Source organism: Salmo salar, chromosome 14, assembly GCF_965601325.2.
Source record: "Salmo salar chromosome 14, fSalSal1, whole genome shotgun sequence".
Classification (NCBI taxonomy): Eukaryota; Metazoa; Chordata; class Actinopteri; order Salmoniformes; family Salmonidae; genus Salmo; species Salmo salar.
The window spans coordinates 45754023-45781864 of record NC_138304.1 but is presented as its reverse complement, the minus strand read 5'-3'; the positions used below and the strand labels follow the sequence as shown (position 1 = coordinate 45781864).

Below are 27842 nucleotides of genomic sequence, written 5' to 3'. Positions count from 1 at the left end.
CTGCTGCTACTCGCTGTTATTATCTATGCATAGTCAATTTAACTGTACCTACATATGACATATTTCCTCAATTACTTCGACACCAGTGTCCTCGCACATTGACATTGACTCTGTACCGGTACCCCCTGTATATAGCCCCACTATTGTTATTTACTGCTGCTCTTTAATTATTTGTTATTCTTATCTCTTTTTTTTGTTGGTATTTTCTTAAAAATGCATTGCTGGTTAAGGGCTTGTAAGTAAGCATTTCACTGTAAGGTCACAACTGTTGTATTCGGCGCATGTGACAAATACAATTTGATTCGATTTGAAATGAGGGATACAAAGTACATTTAAAGCAGGTTCTTCCACACAGGTGTGGTTCGTGAGTTAATTAAGCAAGTAACATCCCATAATACTCAGGGTCATGTCTAAAAATCCTCAGTTGTCCATTATTTTATCTACCATGGCTTGAAGAGATCTCAGTGACTTTGAAAGAGGGGTCTTAATGGAGCATAGAGGATTTAAAGGCTTAAACAGTTACACAATAATAAACAGTGTGTGTTTTGAATCTTCACAATGTTATATAATTACTCTGTGTGTTTTATCTTGGAATGGAACAATCTGGGCCTGGTTTCCAAATAGCGATGGAATTTATGTTTACCAGTATTTTAACGATGCATCTTTCCCAACGGCCAATAGGATGGAAAGAAAGGGAGCGCTGCTCTCGGATCACCTTTTTCCATTCAAATTATACATTATAATTATTTCACAATGCTGACGACGGATCAGCTCCTATTATCACCCATCGCTGCAAATATTGAGGCAGCTTATTCTAATACTTACCCAATAAAAATGCATCAACTCACGATTTGGCACATCATCACGCACATGTTAGGCTACATCACATGAAATGGACAGTGCCAGTCAAACGTTTGGACAGCTACTCATTCATTTTTCTTTATTTTTTAAAATGTATTTTCTACATTGTAGAATAATAGGGAAGACATCAAAACATGAAATAACACATGTGGAATCATGTAGTAACCAAAAAAGGGATAAACAAATCAAAATATATTTTATATTTGAGATTCTTCAAAGTAGCCACCGTTTGCTTGATGACAACTTTGCACACTCTTGGCATTCTCTCAACCAGCTTCATCTGGAATGCTATTCCAACACTCTTGAAGAAGTTCCCACATATGCTGAGCACTTGTTGGCTGCTTTTCCGTCACTCTGCGGTCCAACTCATTCCAAACCATCTCAATTGGGTGGAGGTCGGGTGATTGTGGAGACCAGGTCATCTCATGCAGCACTCCATCACTAACCTTCTTGGTCAAACAGTCCTTACACAGCCTGGAGGTGTGTTGGGTCATTGTCCTGTTGAAAAACAAATGATAGTCCCACTAAGCGCAAACCAGATGGGATGGTGTATCACTGCAGAATGCTGTGGTGCTATGCTGGTTAAGTGTGCCTTGAATTATAAATAAATCACAGACAGTGTCACCAGCAAAGCACCCCCACACCATCACACCTTGTCCTCCATGCTTCACAGTAGGAACCACACATGCGGAGATCATCCGTTCACCTACTCTGCGTCTCACAAAGACACGGTGGTTGAAACCAAAAATCTTACATTTGGACTCATCAGACCAAATTACAGATTTTCACTGGTCTAATGTCCATTGCTTGTGTTTCTTGGCCCAAGCAAGTCTCTTCTTCTTATTGATGTCCTTAAGTAGTGGTTTCTTTGCAGCAATTTGACCATGAAGACCTGATTCACCCAGTCTCTTCTGAACGTTGATGTTGAGATGTGTCTGTTACTTGAACTCTGTGAAGCATTTATTTGGGATGCAATTTCTGAGGCTGGTAGCTCTAATGAACTTATCCTCTGCAGAAGAGGTAACTCTGGGTCTTCCTTTCCTGTGGCGGTCCTCATGAGAGCCAGTTTCATCATAGCGCTTGATGGTTTTTACGATTGCACTTGAAGAAACTTTCAAAGTTCTTAATGTTCTGTATTGACTGACCTTCATGTCAGCAATGATGGACTGTCGTTTGTCTTTGCTTATTTGAGCTGTTCTTGCCATAATATGGACTTAGCCCTATTTGGTAAAAGACCATCAGAAATACCTTGTCACAGTGCAACTGATTGGCTCAAACTCATTAAGAAGGAAAGAAATTCCACAAATTAACTTTTAACAAGGCACACCTGTTAATTTGGTTACTTCATGAAACTTTTGACTGGTACTGTATATTATATATATTTTAATTCAGTCATCTCGGCTTTCATTTGAAGCTGCTTTTTATACGTTGCTTGTTTGTATCAATTGCAACGACATTGGCAACTTTTTATTTTTAGTTAACTTTGTTCTAAAGTTATCACCGGTCAGAGAGAGACGCATATACCATATACCTTGTACCTATGTTAAACTGAGATCTTCTGTGTATAAAGTGATGAGGGAGGGCAAAAAAGCAACTAATGACCCACTTTGCTGTTCAAGTTTTTATTTAACTCGGCAAGTCAGTTAAGAACAAATTCCTATTTACAATGAAGGCTTACTTGTAAAGCCCTCCCCTAACCAGGACGACGCTGGGCCAATGGGACCCTATCGGACTCCCGATCACGGCCGGTTGTGATTCAGCCCGGGATCAAACCCGGGTCTGTAGTGACAACTCTAGCACTGAGATGCAGTGCCTTAGACCGCTGCGCCATCTGGGAGGCCTGAGGCAGGCGTTGGAATACAAGCGTTTTCAAGTGCAATTTTAATAACGATGGTTTTGGGAAACAGCTCAGGGATTTAACGATGCTCCTTCTAACGATGAACTTCGCCTTTAAGATGCTTTTAGGAAACCGGGACCTGGGTGTTAGTTCACGCTGTATGTCTAGGCGTGTCAAAAGAGTGCTGAATGACGCCAATCAGTTGACACCGACTGGGTCATTCCACCGATTCGGTAGCCTTGTACGAACCAACATGCGATATCAGGATGGTTCGTACGCAGCTACCAATTCGCGCCCTTTGAAAGTTAAAAGTTTCTGGTATAACGTCAGAGCCGTCGGAAACCAGAGTGCGCATTCGAGCGGATCACTTTTGTCCAGTCGGTGACCATCTTTGATATCATTGATCACCACCTTTCAAACTGTGTTGCACTCTGGGGATAAAAATTGTCCGACTTGCGCCTACATGTCGACTGCATGAACTTGTAAAAAATCATGTGATCAAAGGTCATTAAGTTTTGAGTTCTGTAATTTTCTGCAGTTACTCTTCACGTACTTTATCCTGCAGCCATTACCTGCATTGTGGGAGACTATTGTCAACCAATCATTAGGATGTTTCTGTTTGACCCACATGACCAAAGAGATGACTGAAACATTAACCAATTTGCCGTGATTTATGTGTACAGTGGATATATACAAATAAATATGATATTTGAGTCTCCCTCACTAATTGCTTGTACAATGTGTACACAAATAATATATTATGATTTCAGTTTGTAAGTGTGTGATATGGGGGTTAGATACATGTCTATTTCAACATTTAAAAAAAGTTTATAAACAATGGCAACAATGCCATGTTGATCTGGGCCCGGTTTCCTGAAAGCATCTGCTCTGTTAAAAAAACCCACATTACTGTCTGATTTTCGGTGGTCCCAGACTCAACTCACACGACTTTCATCTACGGTCGGTTGCTTTAGCCTTACTGCTCAAATGCACTCAGTCAGGTGCCGTGCCTCTGGAGCCAGCAGCAGGAGATGGCATGTATGGCAGGCGTTACCCTCTCCCCTGGGACCCCCAGCCATTACATGTATTTGATATATTCTAGAGCTAGCACACCTGATTTAACTTGAAATGTCTTGGGGTCCCTGAAGAGAGGGTTGAAAACAGCCTGATCTAGGATACTGATGCCATAAAACCCTGTCGTTGGCAGCTCACTTCTCAACAGGGTTTCCTGTCTAACCCAGGATTCAAATTTTGATGTTATCAGTCTAGCAATATGTAGATAGATACATAGGCTACTAAATGTAGATAGATACATAGGCTACTAAATGTAGATAGATACGTAGGCCACTAAATGTAGATAGATACGTAGGCCACTAAATGTAGATAGATACGTAGGCCACTAAATGTAGATAGATACGTAGGCCACTAAATGTAGATAGATACGTAGGCCACTAAATGTAGATAGATACGTAGGCCACTAAATGTAGATAGATACGTAGGCCACTAAATGTAGATAGATACGTAGGCCACGAAATGTAGATAGATACGTAGGCCACGAAATGTAGATAGATACGTAGGCCACGAAATGTAGATAGATACGTAGGCCACGAAATGTAGATAGATACGTAGGCCACTAAATGTAGATAGATACGTAGGCCACTAAATGTAGATAGATACGTAGGCCACTAAATGTAGATAGATACATAGTGTTAAAGTTGCGACAGTTCGTTTCTGGTAACAGAACAAAATAGTCAGCACATAGTAACTTCTGATTTAGCTGTACTTTAATTAATGCAAACACGTGTATGGTAAATGTGTCGTTCGTATACGGTCTCTCTGTGACACCTCGCAGGGCAAAACAGAAGAAGAGGGCGTCACATTCTATTGTTCTCTCTTTTATACTGAGAGATATTTCCTGCTCAATGCTGGCCTGTCCGAGGGAGGAGGAGCGTGGTTTAAACTTGCTCCTCCTGTCGTCGGCGTCTAGGCTGATCCCAGCGTCGTGACGCACTTCCTGTTGCCGGTTGTAGTTCTTCTTGTCTTCAACCGTTAACCCACTCGTAGTTTATGTACCCAGCATAGCTTCCCCAGTATATTATAAAGGTTATGCATACAAATAGCCAGTTCAACCCTAACAATAGGCCACTAAATGTAGATAGATACATAGGCCACTAAATGTAGATAGATACATAGGCCACTAAATGTAGATAGATACATAGGCCACTAAATGTAGATAGATACATAGGCTACTAAATTGGCCATTGAGATGGCGGTCTGTTTGAGATCTCTAATGTTGCGCAGTGGTGTGGCAGGTTTGACGCTCTTCAACAGTCGATCCGAAGCAGCCGTTTCCAAATGGCTTCCACTGCGCATGCAACTTTATGTTTTCATTCTGTCAACTGATGTTCCGATAGCTAGCTAGGTTAAGCTTTCCAAGTAAAACCACAGACACACAATTAGCATTATAACATTTGCTCTTGACCAGCTACTAGTATTTAATCAGGTTCGTTTGCTATCAAACCCGTGGAAGGTAACACAGCGCTGATGATGTCGTAAGGAGTGCTGTTAAGCAACTCAAGGTAGCTACGGCAGCTTAGACAACTTTACCGTTTTTTTTTTGCTAGCTAGTTAACTAAACTTAGTTCAGTTGACCTTGCATTGGCACTAAACCATTGTTAGCCATGTCTTGTTAGTCCGTGCTTTTCTTTGTTTAGAAGGCTGTCATGCTAAGCTTACAGGAGTGTAGGCTTTAAACAAGTTGAGATTTGGCTAAAGCTGGCCTGCTTAGATAGCTAACTTACCTAACCAGCTAGTAATTTTATCCAGTTATCAAGACTAGCTATAGCCCAAAGGCCAGCATATGGCGATATTGAAACGGCTCAATACTAGCCTTTGGGCTAGTCTAGCTATATAATTAGACAGGTCATGTGTTGATAGTGTTTATATATTTGCCCTGTAAACCCAATTTGCATGGTTTTGTTAACTACGTTGTTGTGACACTAGTCACTCTGCTGCAGCATGTGGTCAACCAGGGATATTTAGAGTTTCAACCCCAGTTTATGTGTGTGTACTGTGTGTTCCTACAGGATGGAGAGCCAAGAGTCATCCTGTTCCTCAGCTACACCAGAGAGAAGCTCCAACCCTCCAGAGCCAGTCAGGTCCTCGACCTCCAAACACAGGAAGTCACCTAAGAGACGACGGGAGGAGAAGAGGTCCCAATGCCATCATAAGGATGACCAGGAACACCTGTTGCTACCCGACGGCGAGCAAATCAGGTTGCCGGGCCAACACGAACACTCCGAGCCCTCTGGGTCTTCGACGGCAGAGATCGCAGAGACCTCCCCTAAGAGGTGCGTGTCTGAGAGCTGCAGATAGCCTGGGACAGTAGTCTCTTTCAGTAGCTGCTTGGTGTGCTGTCTTGTGGATAGGATTTGTCAAGACAGCACAAAAAGATCTGGGACCAGGCTAACATGAGACTACTGGGACAATAATGCCATTATAGCTACAGTACTGCCTTAGGGTAGCTAGCTGGACATGCCATAGCCACAGTACTGCCTTAGGGTAGCTAGCTGAACATGCTGTCTCTCTGACTGTCTGTCTGTCTGGCTCGCTCTCTCGCTTTTGCTCGCTCTCTCGCTTTTGCTCTTTGTCTGTCTGTCTGTCTTTCGCTCTTTGTCTGTCTGTCTGTCTTTCGCTGTCCTGTCTGTCTGTCTGTCTGTCTGTCTGTCTGTCTGTCTGTCTGTCTGTCTCTTCGCTCGCTCACTCTGTCTGACTGTCCTCTTTTCTACATCCTACAGGAGAGCTCACTTTCTCCATGGACCATATCCTGCTACTCACTTTGGACCCAAAGCCTGTATTCTTCCTAACCCAACGTCAGTCATGTAAGTCATTGGTGTGGGAACTTCATTGCACTTACAGTACATACGGTCTGGAATCTGTTTCCCTCTCTGTCTTTGTTATTTTAGTTGCATCGTTTGGCATTGAATCCTTACGTAACTGTCCCAGTATCAGCAGGTAAGATGATCATTAAGGACAGGACTGTGATTGGGTAGTAGTGTCCTATGGAGAGTTAAGGACAGGACTGTGATTGGGTAGTAGTGTCCTATGAACCGGTACTGTGAGTCAGGACACCTAGGGTACTTAGTTGCAGAGGGTCTAGCTTAGGGCTGTTTCATTGACCAAGTTACCACATACACCGGCTGTCATGAGTCAAGACCGCAGTAAAATTCCACGTGACTGTTGAGTCACAGTAATCTCCTTTAATGCACTCTGGACATGTGTTGGTAGTACCCAACTCACTAACGACCACTGACATCAATGAAAATCACATCAAACACTCATCAAAACAGTATCATGCTTTTAAAACTGACCTCACTGTGATGATCAATTTGAAGAAAGAGGTTCAACAGGTCCCAATGGCAACTGAGTGGAACACATGGTCGTTGTGGATGTTTCAAGCCTAACAACGAAATGGACAGCGCTTTCTATGGTGGTGATTCATTCAAAACACATATAAGAGCTTATGCATACCCATAGGCCTATATATGAGCCCAAATTATAATAATGATTGTATCATTATACAATACATAGCCTACTGCATATTACACACGGCAGAAAAACATAACAGATTGAAGATGTCTTTGGTACATAATTGGGTCTAGCCTATACTCCAACATTAAACTAATTCTAGTAATGGTCTTTTGACTGTGGACTGTATTATTATGCATTCTGAATGGACTGGTTACCTTATGCCATTGGGCATTTTTCCTATTTTCATAATTAATAGGCTACACATGACCTTTTAGCTACAGAATATATCACCACCATGCGTTTCCATCTCTTCTCCTCTCTCCTTCATTCCTTTCTCCAGCGCGCAGACAGAGGGGCTGTCAACAGTTTAAGGAAATTTGTTTAGTTGTGAAAACGTGTTACTGTCGATGTTCCCGAACAGATTTCACTTGGTTTCCCAAATGAAGCACTGGGTAGCTGCAGGAACAGGGTTGGAGAGCCCATGGCATACAGAGTTTGGGTGGAAAATCACCTGTCGCACAGCAAGCGTCTGCAAGCTCCTACCTGGCATGATTGGAAAACAAACTGGTGGGAAAGCGGCCTCCATTCACTATTTGAGTGCATACGGAGGACATGTATTTTTTCCACCTGCCCCTCTTCCTGCCCATTTGATAATGGGCCATTCTAAATCAAAACTTTTAAGAGATCTGATTTTTAGGTTATGACTACTTTGCTACAATGACACTTAGTTATCTACCCACCTCGTCCCTCTCTTTTAGCATGTGCACATAGTAAGTACACCATCATGTCTTTTCAGATTCCATAATGATTCTTTAGTTGTGGACTCTCCATCACCACACTCCCTCTCTTGCTTTTCGTCCTCATCTTTGTAAGTCACCTTGATTTTGCAACTGTGTTTTTTATTAGTTCCTTTATGAAATATTTAGTGAACTCCATGACAGTAGTTGAAGCAAGGGGCTATAGCAGCACACAAGTAGGCTACAGATGCATGCTGGGCTGGGCATGCCCTGAGCTCGTGAAGTGAACGCTACTGGAGTGAAATTGGAGCGGGCGAGAAGGCCGACCTTTGGGAATCACGCTCCAGTCAAATTGGGCACTCTCCGCTCCTCACTCTGCTCTCGCTCCACTCACGTATTCTGCCACTGGCACGCTGAAGAAGTGTGTTCTTCACGGGTGAATCCCGGTTTCAACTGTACTGGGCAGATGTGGGCGAGCGGTTTGCTGATGTCAAAGTTGTGAACAGAGTGCCCCTTGTGGTGGTGGGGTTATGGTATGGGCAGGCATATGCTACGGAAAACAATTTTAATGCACAGAGATACCGTAAAGAGATCCCGAGGGCCATTGTCATGCCATTCATCCGCCGCCATCATCTCATGTTTTAGCATTATGCACGGCTCTATGTCGCAAGGCTCTGTTCACATTTCCTGCCAGCTGAAAATGTCCCAGTTCTTCCATGGCCTACATACTCACCAAACTGTCACCCATTGAGCATGTTTGGGATGCTCTGGATCGACATCTACGACAGCATGTTCCAGTTCCCGACAAAATTCATCAACTTTGCACAGCTGTTGTAGAGGAGTGGGACAACATTCCACAGGCCACAATCAACAGCCTGATCAACTCTATGCGAAGGAGATGTGTCGCGCTGCATGAGACAAATGGTGGTCACACCAGATACTGACTGGTTTTCTGATCCATGCCCCTACCTGTTTTTTTAAGAAATCTGTGACCAACAGATAAATATCTGTATTCCCAGTCATGTGAAGTCCATAGATTAGGACCTAATTCATTTATTTCTATTGACTGATTTACTTATATTACCTATAACCCAGTAAAATCGTTAATTGTTGTGTTTATTTTTTTTTCAGTGAATGTTTTGATTTCTATCATTCACAACTAAAGTTGCCCAATAACTCTAAATCTAGCATATAGGACCTGTTTCAAGTGATCACCTTTAAGCTCAACATAACCACTTCATATGCGCACTTGCTCCGGAATGGGAAACATTTCCTTTTGATTCTATTCGACCAAGTTCAATTATATTCTTCTTACTTTAAAATCATATAATATTAAAATAATAGAACAGATTTATAAGCATATCTTGTCTGCTAAATGAACTAGCCTACAGCCTAGGCTGCCATTGGCATGGTGCATAGCCAGATAACATACAGTAGGCAGACTCGTATTCTGAAATACATTTTCTTCATATCAAAATGTTGCTTTAGACCTGCCTAAAATAATGGATTTATTGTGACGGTGTATATTAAATTGATTTATTATACTTTTAAAAATGTAGATGTTTCAGAAGCGCGCGTTAGTGGCTTGTAGGAGGCTTGTATGAGTGGCGGCCTGGAGATGCTGAACTTGCTTATGTTAATAAACTGTTAATTACCATGAGACAGGCAGGCTTTTGCATGACAATAACCCCCACTCTACATAGACACACTGTCCATCTAGACAGTAAAGATAAATAATCAACCCTGGGATCTGGTGAGACTGAGTAGCTTTGGAGTTTGGACTTCGTTATCTAATTCTGTATTTACCATGTTAATGAATGACTGTTCAGAACAGCTTCGATTTTCGAAAATGAGGGATTCTTTTCAGCGCGACCACCGGACGTCGTTTAAATGGTAACAATAAGGAAATTCAAGACTAGTTAGAAAAATGTATTTTTGGTAAAGGGGAATGTGGAATCGGCCAATGTCTATGGAAGTGTGTGTGTAGCTGTACTGTTCTGTGCCGGATATTGTGAGGTGAACTGTAAAATGTATAAATAAATGTAGACTAATTTTAATGAAGTTTGATTGTGTGTGTGTTGTCGTCGTCCTCAGGCACATCCAGGATCCGGCCAGTCAGCGCCTGACGTGGAACAAACCACCAGTCAACGTTCTGGTCATCAGGAAGATACGAGATGAGAGCCTGGTGGAACCATTCAAAGAACTCTGCCACTTCCTCGTTGAGGTACTGTATCATAGAGCTGAAGCGAGTGTGACTATGTGCATGTGCTTGCATGTTGTTGTTTTATGATGCGTTTGAATAGGAGCGATGTACATTATCAAAGGTAAATCTATAGAGATCAATGCAGTTTTAGAAATATTTCTCTTGGTGGAAGCATGCAGTCCCAGAATTGAATGAAAGCATGAATTTTGTAGTCTTGTCTCATACATGCAGCACTATGATGATATCAGACTGTTCAGTCTGAATCCGATCTACTGGATACCTACCAGGGTTGGGCTTTCAATTCAGTATTGAGGAAGTAAAGTGACGTTCCATTTCCATGTGCTCCAGGAGAAGGGTATGTTGGTGTTTGTGGAGAGGAGGGTGGTGGCTGACGTCTCCCTGACTACGGACGAGACCTTCGCCTCAATCCGAAAACAACTCTGTACCTTTAGAGAAGGTAACAGACACACACACACCATCTCCCATAGCATAACATCCACCCAGCAGTGTGTCAGATCCATTCCTCATCAGTAAACGTGTGTATTGGGTCACAAGGCTACAACATATATAGTTCTACTGAATTCCTGAACTGTGTTTCCTGTCCAGGTTATGATGACATCTCTCACTGTATTGACCTCATCATCTGTCTGGGAGGAGACGGGACTCTACTCTACGCCTCCTCTCTCTTCCAGGTACCCACTAACACATACAGTACACCAGGGGTGGGCAACCTTGTTCCTGGGCAACCTTGTTCCTGGGCAACCTTGTTCCTGGGCAACCTTGTTCCTGGGCAACCCTGTTCCTGGGCAACCCTGTTCCTGGGCAACTCTGTTCCTGGGCAACCCTGTTCTTAAAGTGCCTCAGGTACGGCAGGATTTTGTTCCAACTAGGCACCATACCTGACCAGCTAATTGATCAGTTCAGTAATTGCCTAAATTCAACACACCTGGTCTTCCAGGTCAGTTAAACCAAAAACATGACGTTCCTGCATCCCTCCAGGACCAGGGTTGCCAAGTCCTGCTCTACAGTTTGGGAGGGGGGATCTCTATGTACTCAGAAACAAGGTCAGTATAACAGGGGAGCCAACACAACTTTTGCTCCAGCCCTGCTCTAACACAGTGGTTTTTAAAGGAACTCAGTTCGGCTTTAAACTTTCTCTTGAACGTTGTAATAGTAGACGGCACAAGGTGCCATTTCTAAATAGGGTAGTGCATCATCAGTTCCTCTTGTCATGTCAGTCATTGTAGACCTTAGAGAGATATTTATAACTTGTCAGAAAGGTCCAGATCAACTAGACCATGTCAGCTAACGTTTTGTAAACATTTCTCACTCAAATATCACATGAATACACATTAGACATGGCAAAATGTATAGAATTGCAAGAAAATTTGCTTTAAAATTTGAACATTTTCTTTGCACCCCATTTAATTATTATTATTATTATATATTTTTTTTTTAAGTGAAAATTGTAGGAAATAAGCTTTTAAACCTGCAAAATGTTCTCTCCACCAACCAGATGTGAAGAGTTTGAGTCATGAACAGTGCTTGTGCCAATAGAAATAGACATGGCGGGGTGCGCGGGGGGAGATGTTCCCCAATGCTGGAAGGGGAGCCCCCGAGTGAAAAGGTTTGGGAACCCCTGTTCCAACACACCTGCACATTCTAACCAGAGTCTTGTACTTGCCTGGCTTAGGGCAGGCTGGCTGTGTGTGTATGGTGATGAGTGGCTGTTGGGTTCTGTCTGTGGCATTTGAGGCAGTGTTTGGATTAGTCATCATCTCCATGTTAATCATCATTATCATACTTGGAACAGAACAGAATTACGTGATTTAGAGGTTTCTGTTTTTATTGGCCAGACTTGTGTATGTTCCAAATGGAACCTCAGTACCTTTTTAAAGGTACTTTTGAAAAAAAAAATGTTTTACCTTTTATTTAACTAGGCAAGTCAGTTAAGAACAAATTCTTATTTTCAATGACATTGGAATGGAACCAACATGACCATAGGGGACAGGCTCATTGGAATGGAACCAACATGACCATAGGGGACAGGCTCATTGGAATGGAACAAACATGACCATAGGGGACAGGCTCATTGGAATGGAACCAACATGACAATAGGGAACAGGCTCATTGGAATGGAACCAACATGACCATAGGGGACAGGCTCATTGGAATGGAACCAACATGACCATAGGGAACAGGCTCATTGGAATGGAACCAACATGACAATAGGGAACAGGCTCATTGGAATGGAACCAACATGACCATAGGGGACAGGCTCATTGGAATGGAACCAACATGACAATAGGGAACAGGCTCATTGGAATGGAACCAACATGAACATAGGGGACAGGCTCATTGGAATGGAACCAACATGACCATAGGGAACAGGCTCATTGGAATGGAACCAACATGAACATAGGGAACAGGCTCATTGGAATGGAACCAACATGACCATAGGGGACAGGCTCATTGGAATGGAACCAACATGACCATAGGGAACAGGCTCATTGGAATGGAACCAACATGACCATAGGGAACAGGCTCATTGGAATGGAACCAACATGACCATAGGGGACAGGCTCATTGGAATGGAACCAACATGAACATAGGGGACAGGCTCATTGGAATGGAACCAACATGACCATAGGGGACAGGCTCATTGGAATGGAACCAACATGAACATAGGGAACAGGCTCATTGGAATGGAACCAACATGACAATAGGGAACAGGCTCATTGGAATGGAACCAACATGACCATAGGGGACAGGCTCATTGGAATGGAACCAACATGACCATAGGGGACAGGCTCATTGGAATGGAACCAACATGACCATAGGGGACAGGCTCATTGGAATGGAACCAACATGACCATAGGGGACAGGCTCATTGGAATGGAACCAACATGACCATAGGGGACAGGCTCATTGGAATGGAACCAACATGACCATAGGGGACAGGCTCATTGGAATGGAACCAACATGACCATAGGGGACAGGCTCATTGGAATGGAACCAACATGAACATAGGGGACAGGCTCATTGGAATGGAACCAACATGACCATAGGGGACAGGCTCATTGGAATGGAACCAACATGAACATAGGGGACAGGCTCATTGGAATGGAACCAACATGAACATAGGGGACAGGGTCATTGGAATGGAACCAACATGACAATAGGGAACAGGCTCATTGGAATGGAACCAACATGACCATAGGGGACAGGCTCATTGGAATGGAACCAACATGACCATAGGGGACAGGCTCATTGGAATGGAACCAACATGAACATAGGGAACAGGCTCATTGGAATGGAACCAACATGAACATAGGGGACAGGCTCATTGGAATGGAACCAACATGACCATAGGGGACAGGCTCATTGGAATGGAACCAACATGACCATAGGGGACAGGCTCATTGGAATGGAACCAACATGAACATAGGGGACAGGCTCATTGGAATGGAACCAACATGAACATAGGGGACAGGCTCATTGGAATGGAACCAACATGACCATAGGGGACAGGCTCATTGGAATGGAACCAACATGACCATAGGGGACAGGCTCATTGGAATGGAACCAACATGAACATAGGGGACAGGCTCATTGGAATGGAACCAACATGAACATAGGGGACAGGCTCATTGGAATGGAACCAACATGACTTGGCTTCCATTCCAGCCTTTACAATGAGCCTGTCCTCCCACCAGCCTCCTCTGTCTGGAACTGAAAAGGAGGACAGATGCTTTATTCTCCTTCATATTTCCAGTATGTTATAGCGACAATTACATTTGTCATTTTAGTCATTTAGCAGATGCTCTTATCCCTAATTACTCCTGTAAGTGGCTCTGGATAAGTGCCTTGCTCAAGGGGACATCGACCAACAGTCTTAACCGCGAGGCTACCTGCCGCCCTGTGTTTTGATCTCTCGCTCTCCCTCACTCTCTCTCTCTCTCACTCTCTATCTCTCTCTCTCAGGGCAGTGTTCCTCCAGTTATGGCGTTCCATCTGGGTTCTCTGGGATTTCTGACACCGTTCAAGTTTGAATCATACAAGACAGAGGTGGCTAAAGTATTTGAAGGTAGAGGATTCCTTTCAAATAAAAATAAATAGCGCTGTCAATTAGTGATATATCTGCCAGTTCATGATCTGATGGATGTCTTTGTGTGTGTCTGTTTATCTGTGTGTGTGTGTGTACTAGGTAATGCAGCCATCACGCTGCGTAGTCGTCTGAAGGTGAAGGTGGTGAAGGACATGCTCCAGAGGACAGGCCAGCCAGGCCAGCAGCAGTACCAGGGGTCTGGGGGCCAAGGCCAAGCTGGGGGCCAGCCGGACACAGAGCACAATGGCCTGCTGCCCCATGGACACACCAACAGCGAGGCTGGGAACATTACCCTACAGATGCAGGTGAGACTCAATCCCTAACCCCTAGCTCCAAACTCTTTTGCACTAGCCCCTACTTCCTAGCAGAGCTCCAAATTAAGGGGGTATGGTTCAAAACAGACATTGGGACCGTTGCGGGACTATAGGCCAGAGAAATATAAAATGCATACAACAGTGGTTCCATATTAAAATGTTTACACAAACCCGAAGCTGCTGAAACGGATTACGAGAGAAGACCATTCTCAAACGAGCACCTGATGTGAGCGGTTTTTATAACGCGACAGAGATGTATATACAGCCTAATGGTACAAACAGAGGGAATATCTAAAGATGCAGCAATAGGATTGTACCTTACAGCCTTTGGACAGTAGAAGAAGAAATGCTGGTTTCACCGGCATATCAGGAAATCTCTTTTTTTCTTTCTATGGTCGGATTTTAGGCTATGTAAAATGTCCAGGTTTCAAACAATGATATGGCTGGCTAGGCATTGCATATGTAATTATTTAGGTTACGGAAATGTATAATATTCGAATATCATTCCAATGTATTTTCCGCTGGCTGCCCCTCCACCACAGAAAGCACTGAGCTAGGCTGAAACACCTGCGTTTTGGAACTCCATTACTCAAGAAAGAGACCATGTTTGTATGTGGCTTTATTCCCTCAACATTTTTTTATTTACGTTGTTTGCAAATTTATATGTGGCACGTATTAATACCAAAATAACATGCAAAACAGGCACAAAAAATTAAAAAGACAAAAAAACAAAAAACAAAGCTCAACAGGTGGCTGGTCGCCACTGAAATTGACGTGGAATTTTATGATTTGTTCTTATCGTTTTAACGGAAATCCGGATGGCAATCTCAGAAATCTTCTGTATACCACCCCTACCTTGTCACAACACAACTGATTTGCTCAAATGCATTAAGAAGGAAAGAAATTCCACTAATTAACTTTTAACAAGGCACACCTGTTAATTGAAATGCATTCCAGGTCACTACCTCATGAAGCTGGTTGAGAGAATGCCAAGAGTGTGCAAAGCTGTCAAGGCAAAGGGTAGCTACTTTGAAGAATCGAAAACATTTTACATTTACATTTTAGTCATTTAGCAAACGCTCTTATCCAGAGCGACTTACAGTAGTGAATGCATACATTTCATACATGGCCCCCCGTGGGAATCGAACCCACAACCCTGGCGTTGCAAACACCATGCTCTACCAACTGAGCTAACACTATTAACACTATTTAACACTATTTTGGTTATTACATGATTCCATATGTGGTAATTCATAGTTTTGATTTCTTCACTATTATTCTACAATGTAGAAAATAGCAAAAATAAATAACCTTGAGTGAGTAGGTGTCCAAACATTTGACTGGTATTGTACACACTTTTTTTAGCTGAACAGTTGGGGCTCAAACGCCACCTGCCCTGAATGATGAGTTGCCACTGGTTATGCTGTTTTAAAATATATATTTAACCTTTATTTAATTGGCCAAGTCGGTTAAGAACAAATTCTTATTTACAATGACTGCCTGCCCCGGCCAAACCCTAACCCAGATGACACTGGGCCAATTGTGCGCCGCCCTATGGGACTCCCAATCACGGCCGGTTGTGCTGCAGCCTGGATTCGAACCAGGGTCTGTAGTGACGCCTCTTATCACTGAAATGCAGTGCCTTAGACCGATTGTTGTGCTACTCAGAAGCTCAAATGGGGCAGCTGGTGGTGAAATGTAATGTCTTTAACTGAAGTTCATTCAGGAACCAGTTCACCGTGACATTGTTCTTCTCACTTTGATGTATTGTATACATGTGGTTAGCATGTTCAATTAATTAATTATCATTGTTAATAATGTATCTTTGTCTGTTTTCATTAAGATGCAAAAAGTTTTTTTTCTAACAAATGAAGTTTATGTAATATAGACTGTATCTGTCTCAGAAATACACTAATTACAAAAACACTGCAAATGACCCTCTCTCCCTTCCTCCTCTCTCCCTTCCTCCCTTCTCTCATCCCATTTTCAAAACATTTTGTCTGGGAGCATCACCCGGTCTCCATGGCAGCAGTCATAATAAAGCGTGGCTGGTTGGATGTTAGCGGCCCTGTTGAGCCAGTTGCCGTGGTTACGAAGGCGCACCTAGACGGATTCTGACCGCAGACCCTAATGCGCTCGGACTGTTTGTGTGACATACACACTCAATTAAATTCAAATTGATTTATTGGCATGACGTAACAATGTACATATTGCCAAAGCGTACTTTGGAAATTAAGTTATTTAAAATGAATTAAAATAATCATGATTGTCAATGGGTGAATCATTAACAACAATAATCAAGGGTACAGTGAGGGGAAAAAAGTATTTTGATCCCCTGCTGATTTTGTACGTTTTGCCCACTGACAAAGAAATGATCAGTCTATAATTTTAATGGTAGGTTTATTTGAACAGTGAGAGACAGAATAACAACAACAAAAAATCCAGAAAAACGCATATCAAAAATGTTATAAAATGATTTGCATTTTAATGAGGGAAATAAGTATTTGACCCCTCTGCAAAACATAACTTAGTACTTGGTGGCAAAACCCTTGTTGGCAATCACAGAGGTCAGACGTTTCTTGTAGTTGGCCAACAGGTATGCACACATCTCAGGAGGGATTTTGTCCCACTCCTTTTTGCAGATCTTCTCCAAGTCATTAAGGTTTCGAGGCTGACGTTTGGCAACTCGAACCTTCAGCTCCCTCCACAGCTTTTCTATGGGATAAAGGTCTGGAGACTGGCTAGGCCAGTCCAGGACCTTAATGTGCTTCTTCTTGAGCCACTCCTTTGTTGCCTTGGCCGTGTGTTTTGGGTCATTGTCATGCTGGAATACCCATCCACGACCCATTTTCAATGCCCTGGAAGGAGGTTCTCACCTCAGATTTGACAGTACATGGCCCCGTCCAACGTCCCTTTGATGCGGTGAAGTTGTCCTGTCCCCTTAGCAGAAAAACACCCCAAAGCATAATGTTTCCACCTCAATGTTTGACGGTGGGGATGGTGTTCTTGGGGTCATAGGCAGCATTCCTCCTCCTGCCAAAGAGCTCCATTTTGGTCTCATCTGACCACAACACTTTCACCCAGTTGTCCTTTGAATCATTCAGATGTTCATTGGCAAACTTCAGACGGGCATGTATATGTGCTTTCTTGAGCAGGGGAACCTTGCGGGCGCTGCAGGATTTCAGTCCTTCACGGCGTAGTGTGTTACCAGTTGTTTTCTTGGTAACTATGGTCCCAGCTGCCTTGAGATCATTGACAAGATCCTCCTGTGTAGTTCTGGGCTGATTCCTCACCGTTCTCATGATCATTGCAACTCCACGAGGTGAGATCTTGCATGGAGCCCCAGGACGAGGGAGATTGACAGTTCTTTTGTGTTTCTTCCATTTGCGAATAATCGCACCAACTGTTGTCACCTTCTCACCAAGCTGCTTGGCGATGGTCTTGTAGCCCGTTCCAGCCTTGTGTAGTCTACAATCTTGTCCCTGACATCCTTGGAGAGCTCTTTGGTCTTGGCCATGGTGGAGAGTTTGGAATCGGATTGATTGCTTCTGTGGACAGGTGTCTTTTATACAGGTAACACACTGAGATTAGGAGCACTCCCTTTAAGAGTGTGCTCCTAATCTCAGCTCGTTACCTGTATAAAAGACACCTGGGAGCCAGAAATCTTTCTGATTGAGAGGGGGTCAAATACTTATTTCCCTCATTAAAATGCAAATCAATTTATAACATTTTTGCCATGCTTTTTTCGAGATTTTTTTCTTGTTATTCTGTCTCTCACTGTTCAAATAAACCTACCATTAAAATTATAGACTGATCATTTCTTTGTCAGTGGGCGAACGTACAAAATCAGCAGGGGATCAAATACTTTTCCCCCTCACTGTAAATATAACTACAATGGACAATAACAATGGCAAAGATGAGGTTGGTTGGTCTGTCAGACACTGTCCCTCATCTTATGGCAGGCAGCAATGTAGTGCGCTGCCAACCCACAGCTCTCTGCATCCTCCCCCAACAGGACAGGTAGCCTATCCTCATCAGAGAGGTCTTTGAAACCTTGGAATAAGGGTTTCACATTTGGAGAAATTACAGTAATTGTTTAAAAAATTTTACAAATGCAGCTCTGTCTCGGGTTCTGCTGTGGTGCAGTGGTTGCACAGCCTTTCCTCTACAGGGAAGCCATGTTTTCCTGTGTCTACCCTTCTCAATGGCAAGGCTGTGCTCACTGAGTCTGGACTAATATTGTAGTAGTTTTTAATAATGTAGTTTTTGTTTTGACTGTGTTGTAATTTGGTATGTTCTGGTCCCGAGGCTTCAGTGTGTTCGTAGAACATGTTTGTGAACTCAGCCCCAGGACCAGCTGGATGAGGGTCCTGAGGCTTCAGTGTGTTAGTAGAACAGGTTTGTGAACTCAGCCCCAGGACCAGCTAGATGAGGGGACTCTTTTCTTTGCTCAGCTCTTGGCATTGCAGGGCTTGGTAATGATATGAGAGGAGGTCACTGTAGATGTTTCCAAAGACTTCATTGCTGATTTTTTTTAGTTTTTATTATTAGTGGATTTTGGTCTAATTCTGCCCTGCATGCATCGTTTGTCGTTTTCCTCTGGACATGTAGGTGTTCTGTTGAGTTTATTTTTAAACCTAAGTAATTGTAGTGTGTTTGTTACTTGAACTCTGTGAAGCATTTATTTGGGCTGCAATTTCTGAGGCTGGTAACTCCAATGAACTTAACCTCTGCAGCAGAGGTAACTCTGGGTCTTCCTTTCCTGTGGCGGTCCTCATGAGAGCCAGTTTCATCATAGCGCTTGATGGTTTTTGCGACTGCACTTGAAGAAACTTTCTAAATTCTTGACATTTTCCGGATGGACTGACATTCATGTCTTAAAGTAATGATGGACTGTCATTTCTTTTTGCCTATTTGAGCTGTTCTTGCCATAATATGGACTTTTACCAAATAGGGCTATCTTCTGTATATCTATGCTATCGTATATATGCTATGGATACCACCAGTAAACAGTTGGCGCTAACTAGTAAGCTAATTGACAAATGTGAACTTAGCTAGCTTACCAACATGGTCGTTTTTCATCGTCAAATGTTGACAAAGCAATGACTGGTTAGACAAGGCATCAAATACTGTTTCACCTATCTCAGTTGAATCATTAAACCATTATTCCTTGTTTCAAAACTATACTGTTCAAAAACGTGGTGTGTGTGTAGGTTCTGAATGAGGTGGTGGTGGACCGAGGCCCTTCCTCCTACCTGTCTAATGTTGACCTGTACCTAGATGGACGCCTCATCACCTCTGTACAGGGAGACGGTGAGTACAGGACATGACACAGCGCCACAGTGGTGGCACGAACAAATACTCTTCAATCTTCAGTACCTATCTCTCTTCTCTCTCCCCTCCCTTTCCTCCACCGCCCCAGGTGTGATCGTGTCGACCCCTACAGGCAGTACAGCGTATGCAGCAGCAGCGGGAGCCTCAATGATCCATCCTAATGTCCCAGCCATCATGGTCACACCGATCTGCCCACACTCCCTCTCCTTCAGACCCATAGTGGTGCCTGCTGGGGTTGAGCTGATGGTGAGAGTGGGGAGGAGAGGGAGGGGATCTGTCTGTCTTATGGCTGTGTTGACCTCTTCCACATGTCTGTGTCTGTCTGTGTCTGTCTGTGTCTGTGTCTGTCTGTGTCTGTGTCTGTGTCTGTCTGTGTCTGTCTCTGTCTCTGTCTGTCTGTCTGTCTGTCTGTCTGTCTGTCTGTCTGTCTGTCTGCTCGTCTGCAGATCACCCTCTCCCCTGATGCCAGGAACACTTGCTGGGTGTCGTTTGATGGCAGGAAGAGACAGGAGATCAGCCATGGAGACTGGTAACTTCACTGTCCTTCACCTTACCACCATTTACTACAGTGTAATAACTTTCACATACTAGCAGGTGGAATGGAAGATCCATGCAAGAACACTACATTTTGACATTTTGGTCATTTAGCAGACGCTCTTTTCCAGAGCGACTTACAGTAGTGAATGCATACATTTCATAAATGTTTTTCTCCGTACTGGTCCCCCGTGGGAATCGAACCTACAACCCTGGCGTTGCAAACACCATGCTCTACCAACTGAGCCACACGGGACTAATCAACTCTAATCTCCCTCCTCTCCACCCTTCCTCTCCCTTCTCTCCTCCCCTCTCCCTCTCTCCCACCTTCTCTTCCCCACTCCCCCCACAACTCTCCCTCTCTCTCCCCCTCTTACCACTCCTCTCACCTCCCTCTTCTCCCCCTACTCTCCCTCTTCTCCCTTCTCCCTCTTCTCCCCCTCCTCTCTCCCTGCAGTATAAAGATCACTACGTCGTGCTATCCGGTACCATCCATCTGTTGTCATGATCTGGTGTATGACTGGTTTGAGAGCCTGGCTCAGTGTCTGCACTGGAACGTCAGAAAGAAACAAGCTCGTCTGGCTGACGATGTCTCGGATTCCTCAGATACAGAGAACTGAACACAGACGGACACATAAATGTGCACAGGAATTGAAAACACACAAGCACATAAGAATATATACAGTTGAAGTTGGAGGTTTACATACACTTAGGTTGGAGTCATTAAAACTTGTTTTTCAACCACTCCACAAATTTCTTGTTAACTAAGTATGGTTTTGGCAAGTCGGTTAGGACATCTACTTTGTCCGTGACACAAGTAAGTTTTCCAACAATTCATTACAGACAGATTATTTATCTTATAATTCACTGTATCACAATTCCAGTGGGTCAGAAGTTTACATACACTAAGTTGGCTGTGCCTTTAAACAGCTTGGAAAATTCCAGAAAATGATGTCATGGCTTTAGAAGCTTCTGATAGGCTAATTGACATCATTTGAGTCAATTGAAGGTGTGCCTGTGGATGTATTTCAAGGCCTACCTTCAAACTCAGTGCCTCTTTGCTTGACACCATGGGAAAATCAATCAGCCAAGACCTCAAAATAAGAATTGTAGACCTCCACAAGTCTGGTTCAACCTTGGGAGCAATTTCCAAATGCCTGAAGGTACCACGTTCATCTGTACAAACAATAGTACGCAAGTATAAACACCATGGGACCACGTAGCCGTCATACCGCTCAGGAAGGAGACGCATTCTGTCTCCTAGAGATGAACGTACTTTGGTGCGAAGTGCAAATCAATCCCAGAACAACAGCAAAGGACCTTGTGAAGATGCTGGAGGAAACCGGTACAAAAGTATCTATATCCACATAACCTGAAAGGCCGCTCAGCAAGGAAGAAGCCACTGCTCCAAAACCACCATAAAAAAGCCAGACTACGGTTTGCAACTGCACATTGGGGACAAAGATTGTACTTTTTGGAGAAATGTCCTCTGGTCTGATGAAACAAAAATAGAACTGTTTGGCCATAATGACCATCGTTATGTTTGGAGGAAAAAGAGGGTGGCTTGCAAGCCGAAGAACACCATCCCAACCGTGAAGCACGGGGGTGGCAGCATCATGTTGTGGGACTGCTTTGCTGCAGGAGGGACTGGTGCACTTCACAAAATAGATGGCATCATGAGGCAGGAAAATGATGTGGATATATTGAAGCAACATCTCAAGACATCAGTCAGGAAGTTAAAGCTTGGCCGCAAATGGGTCTTCCAAATGGGCAATGACCCCAAGCATACTTCCAAAGTTGTGGCAAAATGGCTGAAGGACAACAAAGTCAAGGTATTGGAGTGGCCATCACAAAGCCCTGACCTCAACCCTATAGAACATTTGTGGGCTGAGCTGAAAAAGCGTGTGCAAGCAAGGAGGCCTACAAACCTGACTCAGTTACACTAGCTCTTTCAGGAGGAATGGGCCAAAATTCACCCAACTTATTGTGGGAAGCTTGTGGAAGGCTACCCAAAACATTTGACCCAAGTTAAACAATTTAAAGGCAATGCTACCAAATACTAATTGAGTGTATGTAAACTTCTGACCCACTGGGAATGTGATGAAAGAAATAAAATCTGAAATAAATATTTCTCTCTACTATTATTCTGACATTCCGCATTCTTAAAATAAAGTGGGGATCCTAACTGACCTAAGACAGGGAATTTTTACTAGGACTAAATGTCAGGAATTGTGAAAACTGAGTTTAAATGTATTTGGCTAAGGTGTATGTAAACGTCCGACTTCAACTGTGTATGTGTGTGTGTGTATATATATATATATATATATTCATTTCACAGTCTTGTCAGGGAATTATACTAGAAAGCAGTCATATTCATGTTAAACAGGTTATGATGCTAACTGACTGATTTTCCTGGGGCCCCTGGCTGGATGATTCAGTTAACATGTAGTATTATAGTCCTAATCATCACTCTGTTTTAGTTTGCATCTCAATCAGTTACATTCCAAATATTATGCTTGTCCCTTTAGATGGCTACAGGCCACACAGCTGATCTGGGAGAATGATGAGTAGAATAGACGGCTACAGGCCACACAGCTGATCAGGGAGAATGATGAGTAGAATAGACGGCTACAGGCCACACAGCTGATCTGGGAGAATGATGAGTAGAATAGACGGCTACAGGCCACACAGCTGATCTGGGAGAATGATGAGTAGAATAGACGGCTACAGGCCACACAGCTGATCTGGGAGAATGATGAGTAGAATAGACGGCTACAGGCCACACAGCTGATCTGGGAGAATGATGAGTAGAATAGACGGCTACAGGCCACACAGCTGATCTGGGAGAATGATGAGTAGAATAGACGGCTACAGGCCACACAGCTGATCTGGGAGAATGATGAGTAGAATAGACGGCTACAGGCCACACAGCTGATCTGGGAGAATGATGAGTAGAATAGACGGCTACAGGCCACACAGCTGATCTGGGAGAATGATGAGTAGAATAGATGGCTACAGGCCACACAGCTGATCTGGGAGAATGATGAGTAGAATAGACGGCTACAGGCCACACAGCTGATCTGGGAGAATGATGAGTAGAATAGACGGCTACAGGCCACACAGCTGATCTGGGAGAATGATGAGTAGAATAGATGGCTACAGGCCACACAGCTGATCTGGGAGAATGATGAGTAGAATAGATGGCTACAGGCCACACAGCTGATCTGGGAGAATGATGAGTAGAATAGATGGCTACAGGCCACACAGCTGATCTGGGAGAATGATGAGTAGAATAGATGGCTACAGGCCACACAGCTGATCTGGGAGAATGATGAGTAGAATAGATGGCTACAGGCCACACAGCTGATCTGGGAGAATGATGAGTAGAATAGATGGCTACAGGCCACACAGCTGATCTGGGAGAATGATGAGTGTGTAAGTCCCAAATGGCACCCTATTCTCTATACAGTGCACTACTTTTGACCAGATTCCTATGGGTCCTGGTAAAAAGTAGTGCGCTGTTAAAAATAAAAATGCTATTGCAACCTCTTTGCAATAAGGAATTGAGACCAAAAGCTCAAGAGAAGATTAAAGTGTTTTAATACCAAGGATAGAGTCAGCTGAGTGCATACATTTAGAAAGCTCATAACACATTTTATACTCTTCCCTTGTAGGCGTCACCTCCCCAGCTATACATTTTATGACCCCAATGAGTTTCCCTCCTTTCCCCTGTGGAATGTCCATGGTCCTCTCTTTGTTTAGCCATATTTCAGAATCACACGCCGTCCATCTTCTGTTCTGGGCCTGACCCTGCTCTGATCCGAGGCAATTTCGTCCTCTCTAATTAGGTCACCATTTCTAAACTAGCGTACACACATTTTCATGTCCTAAACTCCCATTAATACTCACAGTAATCATTCACTAAACAGGATACAAACTACCTGCAGTTTAACTTGAAACGTTACATTTTCATAGAATCCATCAGCAATATATAAGGAATAGGTTGCCATTTGGGTCATAACCTTACATCAGTCTATTCAGTCCATGTTTCAAACTTTAGGTTGACAACAGTTTTCACTAGATGGCCATGCTGCAATGAGAGTTGTTCCTTACACTGCAGCATGGCTAGATAGTGACTAGTGTTGAGAATCTCACCATAGTGAGCTGATGCCCACTAGGAGGAGCTGCTGTAAACTCATTATACACTTGAGTATTCAAAACATTAAGAACACTTGCTCTCTCTATGACAGACCGACCAGGTGAATCCAGGTGAAAGCTATTGTCCCTTATTGATGTCACTTGTTAAATCCACTTTAATCAGTGTAGATGAAGGGTAGGAGACAGGTTAAAGAAGAATTTAAGTCATTATTAGGAATGTGTTCCTAAATTTTGGTGTACTCAGTGTATGCTCTTAATTTCTTTGTGGTGGACTAGAGTTGAATCTCAAACGACTTCAATGATCCCTGAAAAGCTGTAGTGCAATGATCAGTCAAAAACTGCAGTCCAACATCCCTCAAAAGCTGTAGTCTGTCCAATATCCCTCAAAAGCTGTAGTCAGTCCAATATCCCTCAAAAGCTGTAGTCAGTCCAATATCCCTCAAAAGCTGTAGTCTGTCCAATATCCCTCAAAAGCTGTAGTCAGTCCAATATCCCTCAAAAGCTGTAGTCAGTCCAATATCCCTCAAAAGCTGTAGTCAGTCCAATATCCCTCAAAAGCTGTAGTCAGTCTAATATCCTTCAAAAGCTGTAGTCAAAAGCTGTTGATAAAGTATTATTTGAGTATCTTTCTCACCTCCTGATGTTAATTCTGTCAAGGTTGGGATCAATTCCATTTCAATTCCATTTCAATTCAGAAAGTAAACCGAATTCCAATTCCACATTTTTCTCATTGAAAGCATTGGACTAGAATTGGAATCTGCTTTTCAGTGTACTTCTTGGATAGACTGGAATTTAAATGGAATTTGACCCCAATCCTGGTCTCTACATAACAGAGTAGGTCTTCTGTCGTCAGGGCTAGTCAGACACTGCACAACATACAGAAAATGGAGGCCCATAATGTTGAAGTTTTGTAAATTATTTGTATTTTTCCAGACCACTTGTGTAATGTTTGTATATTCTGGTCGTAGGGTTTCAAAACTATTTCAACAAGACAAATGTTTTAATAACCTTATGACGGATCAAACAAAGACTGACTTTCATCTCCGATTTTATTCAGTGTTCAACTGTAGACCAATTATTTAATATTTATTCTGTACATAGATATTATAGTCAATCACCACATTCATATTTACATATAGAGCTTCTAGTTTAAAGGAGAACTTATGCTTAGTATGTTTAATGGTTGTCTATATTTCATACACGAAGAGGCCAATTTCCTGAATATTTAAAGGGGCAATCTGCAGTTGCTAGAATTATAAAGTAAAGATATAGTACCATTAATTCTTGAAGAATATGACTTAAAAATGCCTAGTTCCACTGTCATACCCCATCAGAACCCCAAATATAAGCTTTGTAAACAATGTAAATGTAAACAAAACACTTTCTATCCTAATGACATGGTGGAAACTTCAATTTTGATGTCATGGATGGTCAGTCCCTGCATCAATAGCTCTAGGAATTTGAGTGATTACATTTCTTCAGCTCAACCCTCTGCTTTTTACAGAAACGGGTGGAGAAAAACACTTTGTTATTGTTTCAACTGCTGATTGGCCTTTTAAAGGAGGTAAGATGGAGGAAAGAATTATGACCCTTTATGGTTGGTCACAAGCGTTTCACCATGTTATTAATGAGATTGTCCCTTACACACAGTTGTGTTATTGAGGGGTGATTTTGTGTTGAAATAAAGTACTTTGTATGCATCACGGGTACGCTGTATGGCCAAAAGTATGTGGACAACCCTTTAAATTTGTGGATTTGGCTATTTCAGCCACTCCGTTAATGACGGGTGTATAAAATCGAGCACACAGCCATGCAATCTCCATAGACAAACATTGGCAGTAGAATGGCTATACTGAAGAGCTCAGTAACTTTCGAAGTGGCACCCTCATAGGATGCCACCTTTCCAACAAGTCAGTTCGTACAATTTCTGCCCTGCTAGAGCTGCCCCGGTCAACTGTAAGTGCTGTTATTGTGAAGTGGAAACATGTAGGAGCAACAACAGTTCAGCCGCGAAGTGGTAGGCCACACAAGCTCACAGAACAGGACCGCCAAGTGCTGAAGCGTGTACAAATCGTCTGTCCTCGGTTGCAACATCCACTACCGAGTTCCAAACTGCCTCTGGAAGCAACGTCAGCACAAGAACTGTTTGTCGGGAGCTTCATGAAATGGGTTTCCATGGCCGAGCAGCTGCACACAAACCTAAGCTCACCATGCGCAATGCCAAGTGTCAGCTGGAGTGGTGTAAAGCTCGCCGCCATTGGACTTTGGAGCAGTGGAAACGCATTCTCTGGAGTGATAAATTACACTTCACCATCAGGCAGTCTGACAGACAAATCTGGGTTTGGTGGATGCCAGGAGAACGCTACCTGCCCGAATGCATAGTGCCAACTAAAGTTCGGTGGCGGAGGAATAATGGTCTGTGGCTGTTTTTCATAGTTCGGGCTAGACCCCTTAGTTCCAGTGAAGGGAAATCTTAACGCTACAGCATACAATGACATTCTAGACGATTCTGTGTTTCCAACTTTGTGGCAGCAGTTTGGGGAAGGCCCTTTCCTGTTTCAGCATGACAATACCCCTGTGCACAAAGTGAGGTCCATACAGAAATGGTTTGTCGAGATCGGTGTGGAATAACTTGACTGGCCTGCATAGAGCCTTGACCTCAACCCCATCGAACACCTTTAGAATGAACTGGAACGCCGACTGCGATCCAGGCCTAATCGCCTAACATCAGTGCCTGACCTCACTAATGCTCTTGTGGCTGAATGGAAGAAAGTCCCCCGAACAATGTTCCAACAGCTAGTGGAAAGCCTTCCCAGAGAGTGGAGGCTGTTATAGCATCAAAGTGGGGACCAATTCTATATTAATGGCCATGATTTTGGAATGAGATGTTCGACAAGCAGGTGTCCACATACTTTTGGTCATGTAGTGTAGACATCTATGATTTTGTTTTAAGATTTGGACTGGTGCGGGCCAACCAAATGTGGTCTTGTTTTGGGGCAGAGCTCATTAAAACAAGGATATTACATATTTCTACCTTTTTGTGTAGGTATTTATTAAGGATCACCATTTAGTTCCTGCCAAGCAGCAGCTACTCTTCCTGGGGTTTATTAAGGATCACCATTTAGTTCCTGCCAAGGCAGCAGCTACTCTTCCTGGGGTTTATTAAGGATCACCATTTAGTTCCTGCCAAGGCAGCAGGTACTCTTCCTGGGGTTTATTAAGGATC

The 27842-nt window shown here is 43.2% G+C and overlaps 1 protein-coding gene across 2 annotated transcripts; it reads left to right on the top strand.

Annotated features, from left to right (window-relative positions):
• The first annotated feature begins 5029 nt into the window (after positions 1-5029).
• On the top strand, positions 5030-27649 carry nadkb (NAD kinase b). 2 transcript variants are annotated; one of them, XM_014141110.3, is made up of 12 exons: positions 5030-5277; positions 5785-6048; positions 6496-6579; positions 10060-10189; positions 10517-10625; positions 10775-10860; positions 14153-14255; positions 14376-14581; positions 19804-19903; positions 20013-20170; positions 20371-20453; positions 20916-27649. In XM_014141110.3, exons 2-12 carry the CDS (start codon positions 5786-5788, stop codon positions 21076-21078), a joined length of 1485 nt encoding a protein of 494 aa, XP_013996585.3. In that variant the 5' UTR covers positions 5030-5277; position 5785; the 3' UTR covers positions 21079-27649. The 2 variants fall into 2 exon arrangements, with proteins under 2 accessions (XP_013996585.3, XP_013996586.2); XM_014141111.3 differs by lacking the exons at positions 5030-5277; positions 5785-6048; positions 6496-6579 and adding an exon at positions 9758-9858.
• Positions 27650-27842: the final 193 nt, after the last annotated feature.

Coding starts and splice junctions, on each gene's coding strand:
- nadkb (XM_014141110.3), top strand. CDS start 5,786: ATGGAGAGCCAAGAGTCATCCTGTTCCTCAGCTACACCAGAGAGAAGC. Junction 6,049..6,495: donor GCAGAGACCTCCCCTAAGAG/GTGCGTGTCTGA, acceptor TACATCCTACAG/GAGAGCTCACTTTCTCCATG. Junction 10,626..10,774: donor ACTCTGTACCTTTAGAGAAG/GTAACAGACACA, acceptor TTTCCTGTCCAG/GTTATGATGACATCTCTCAC.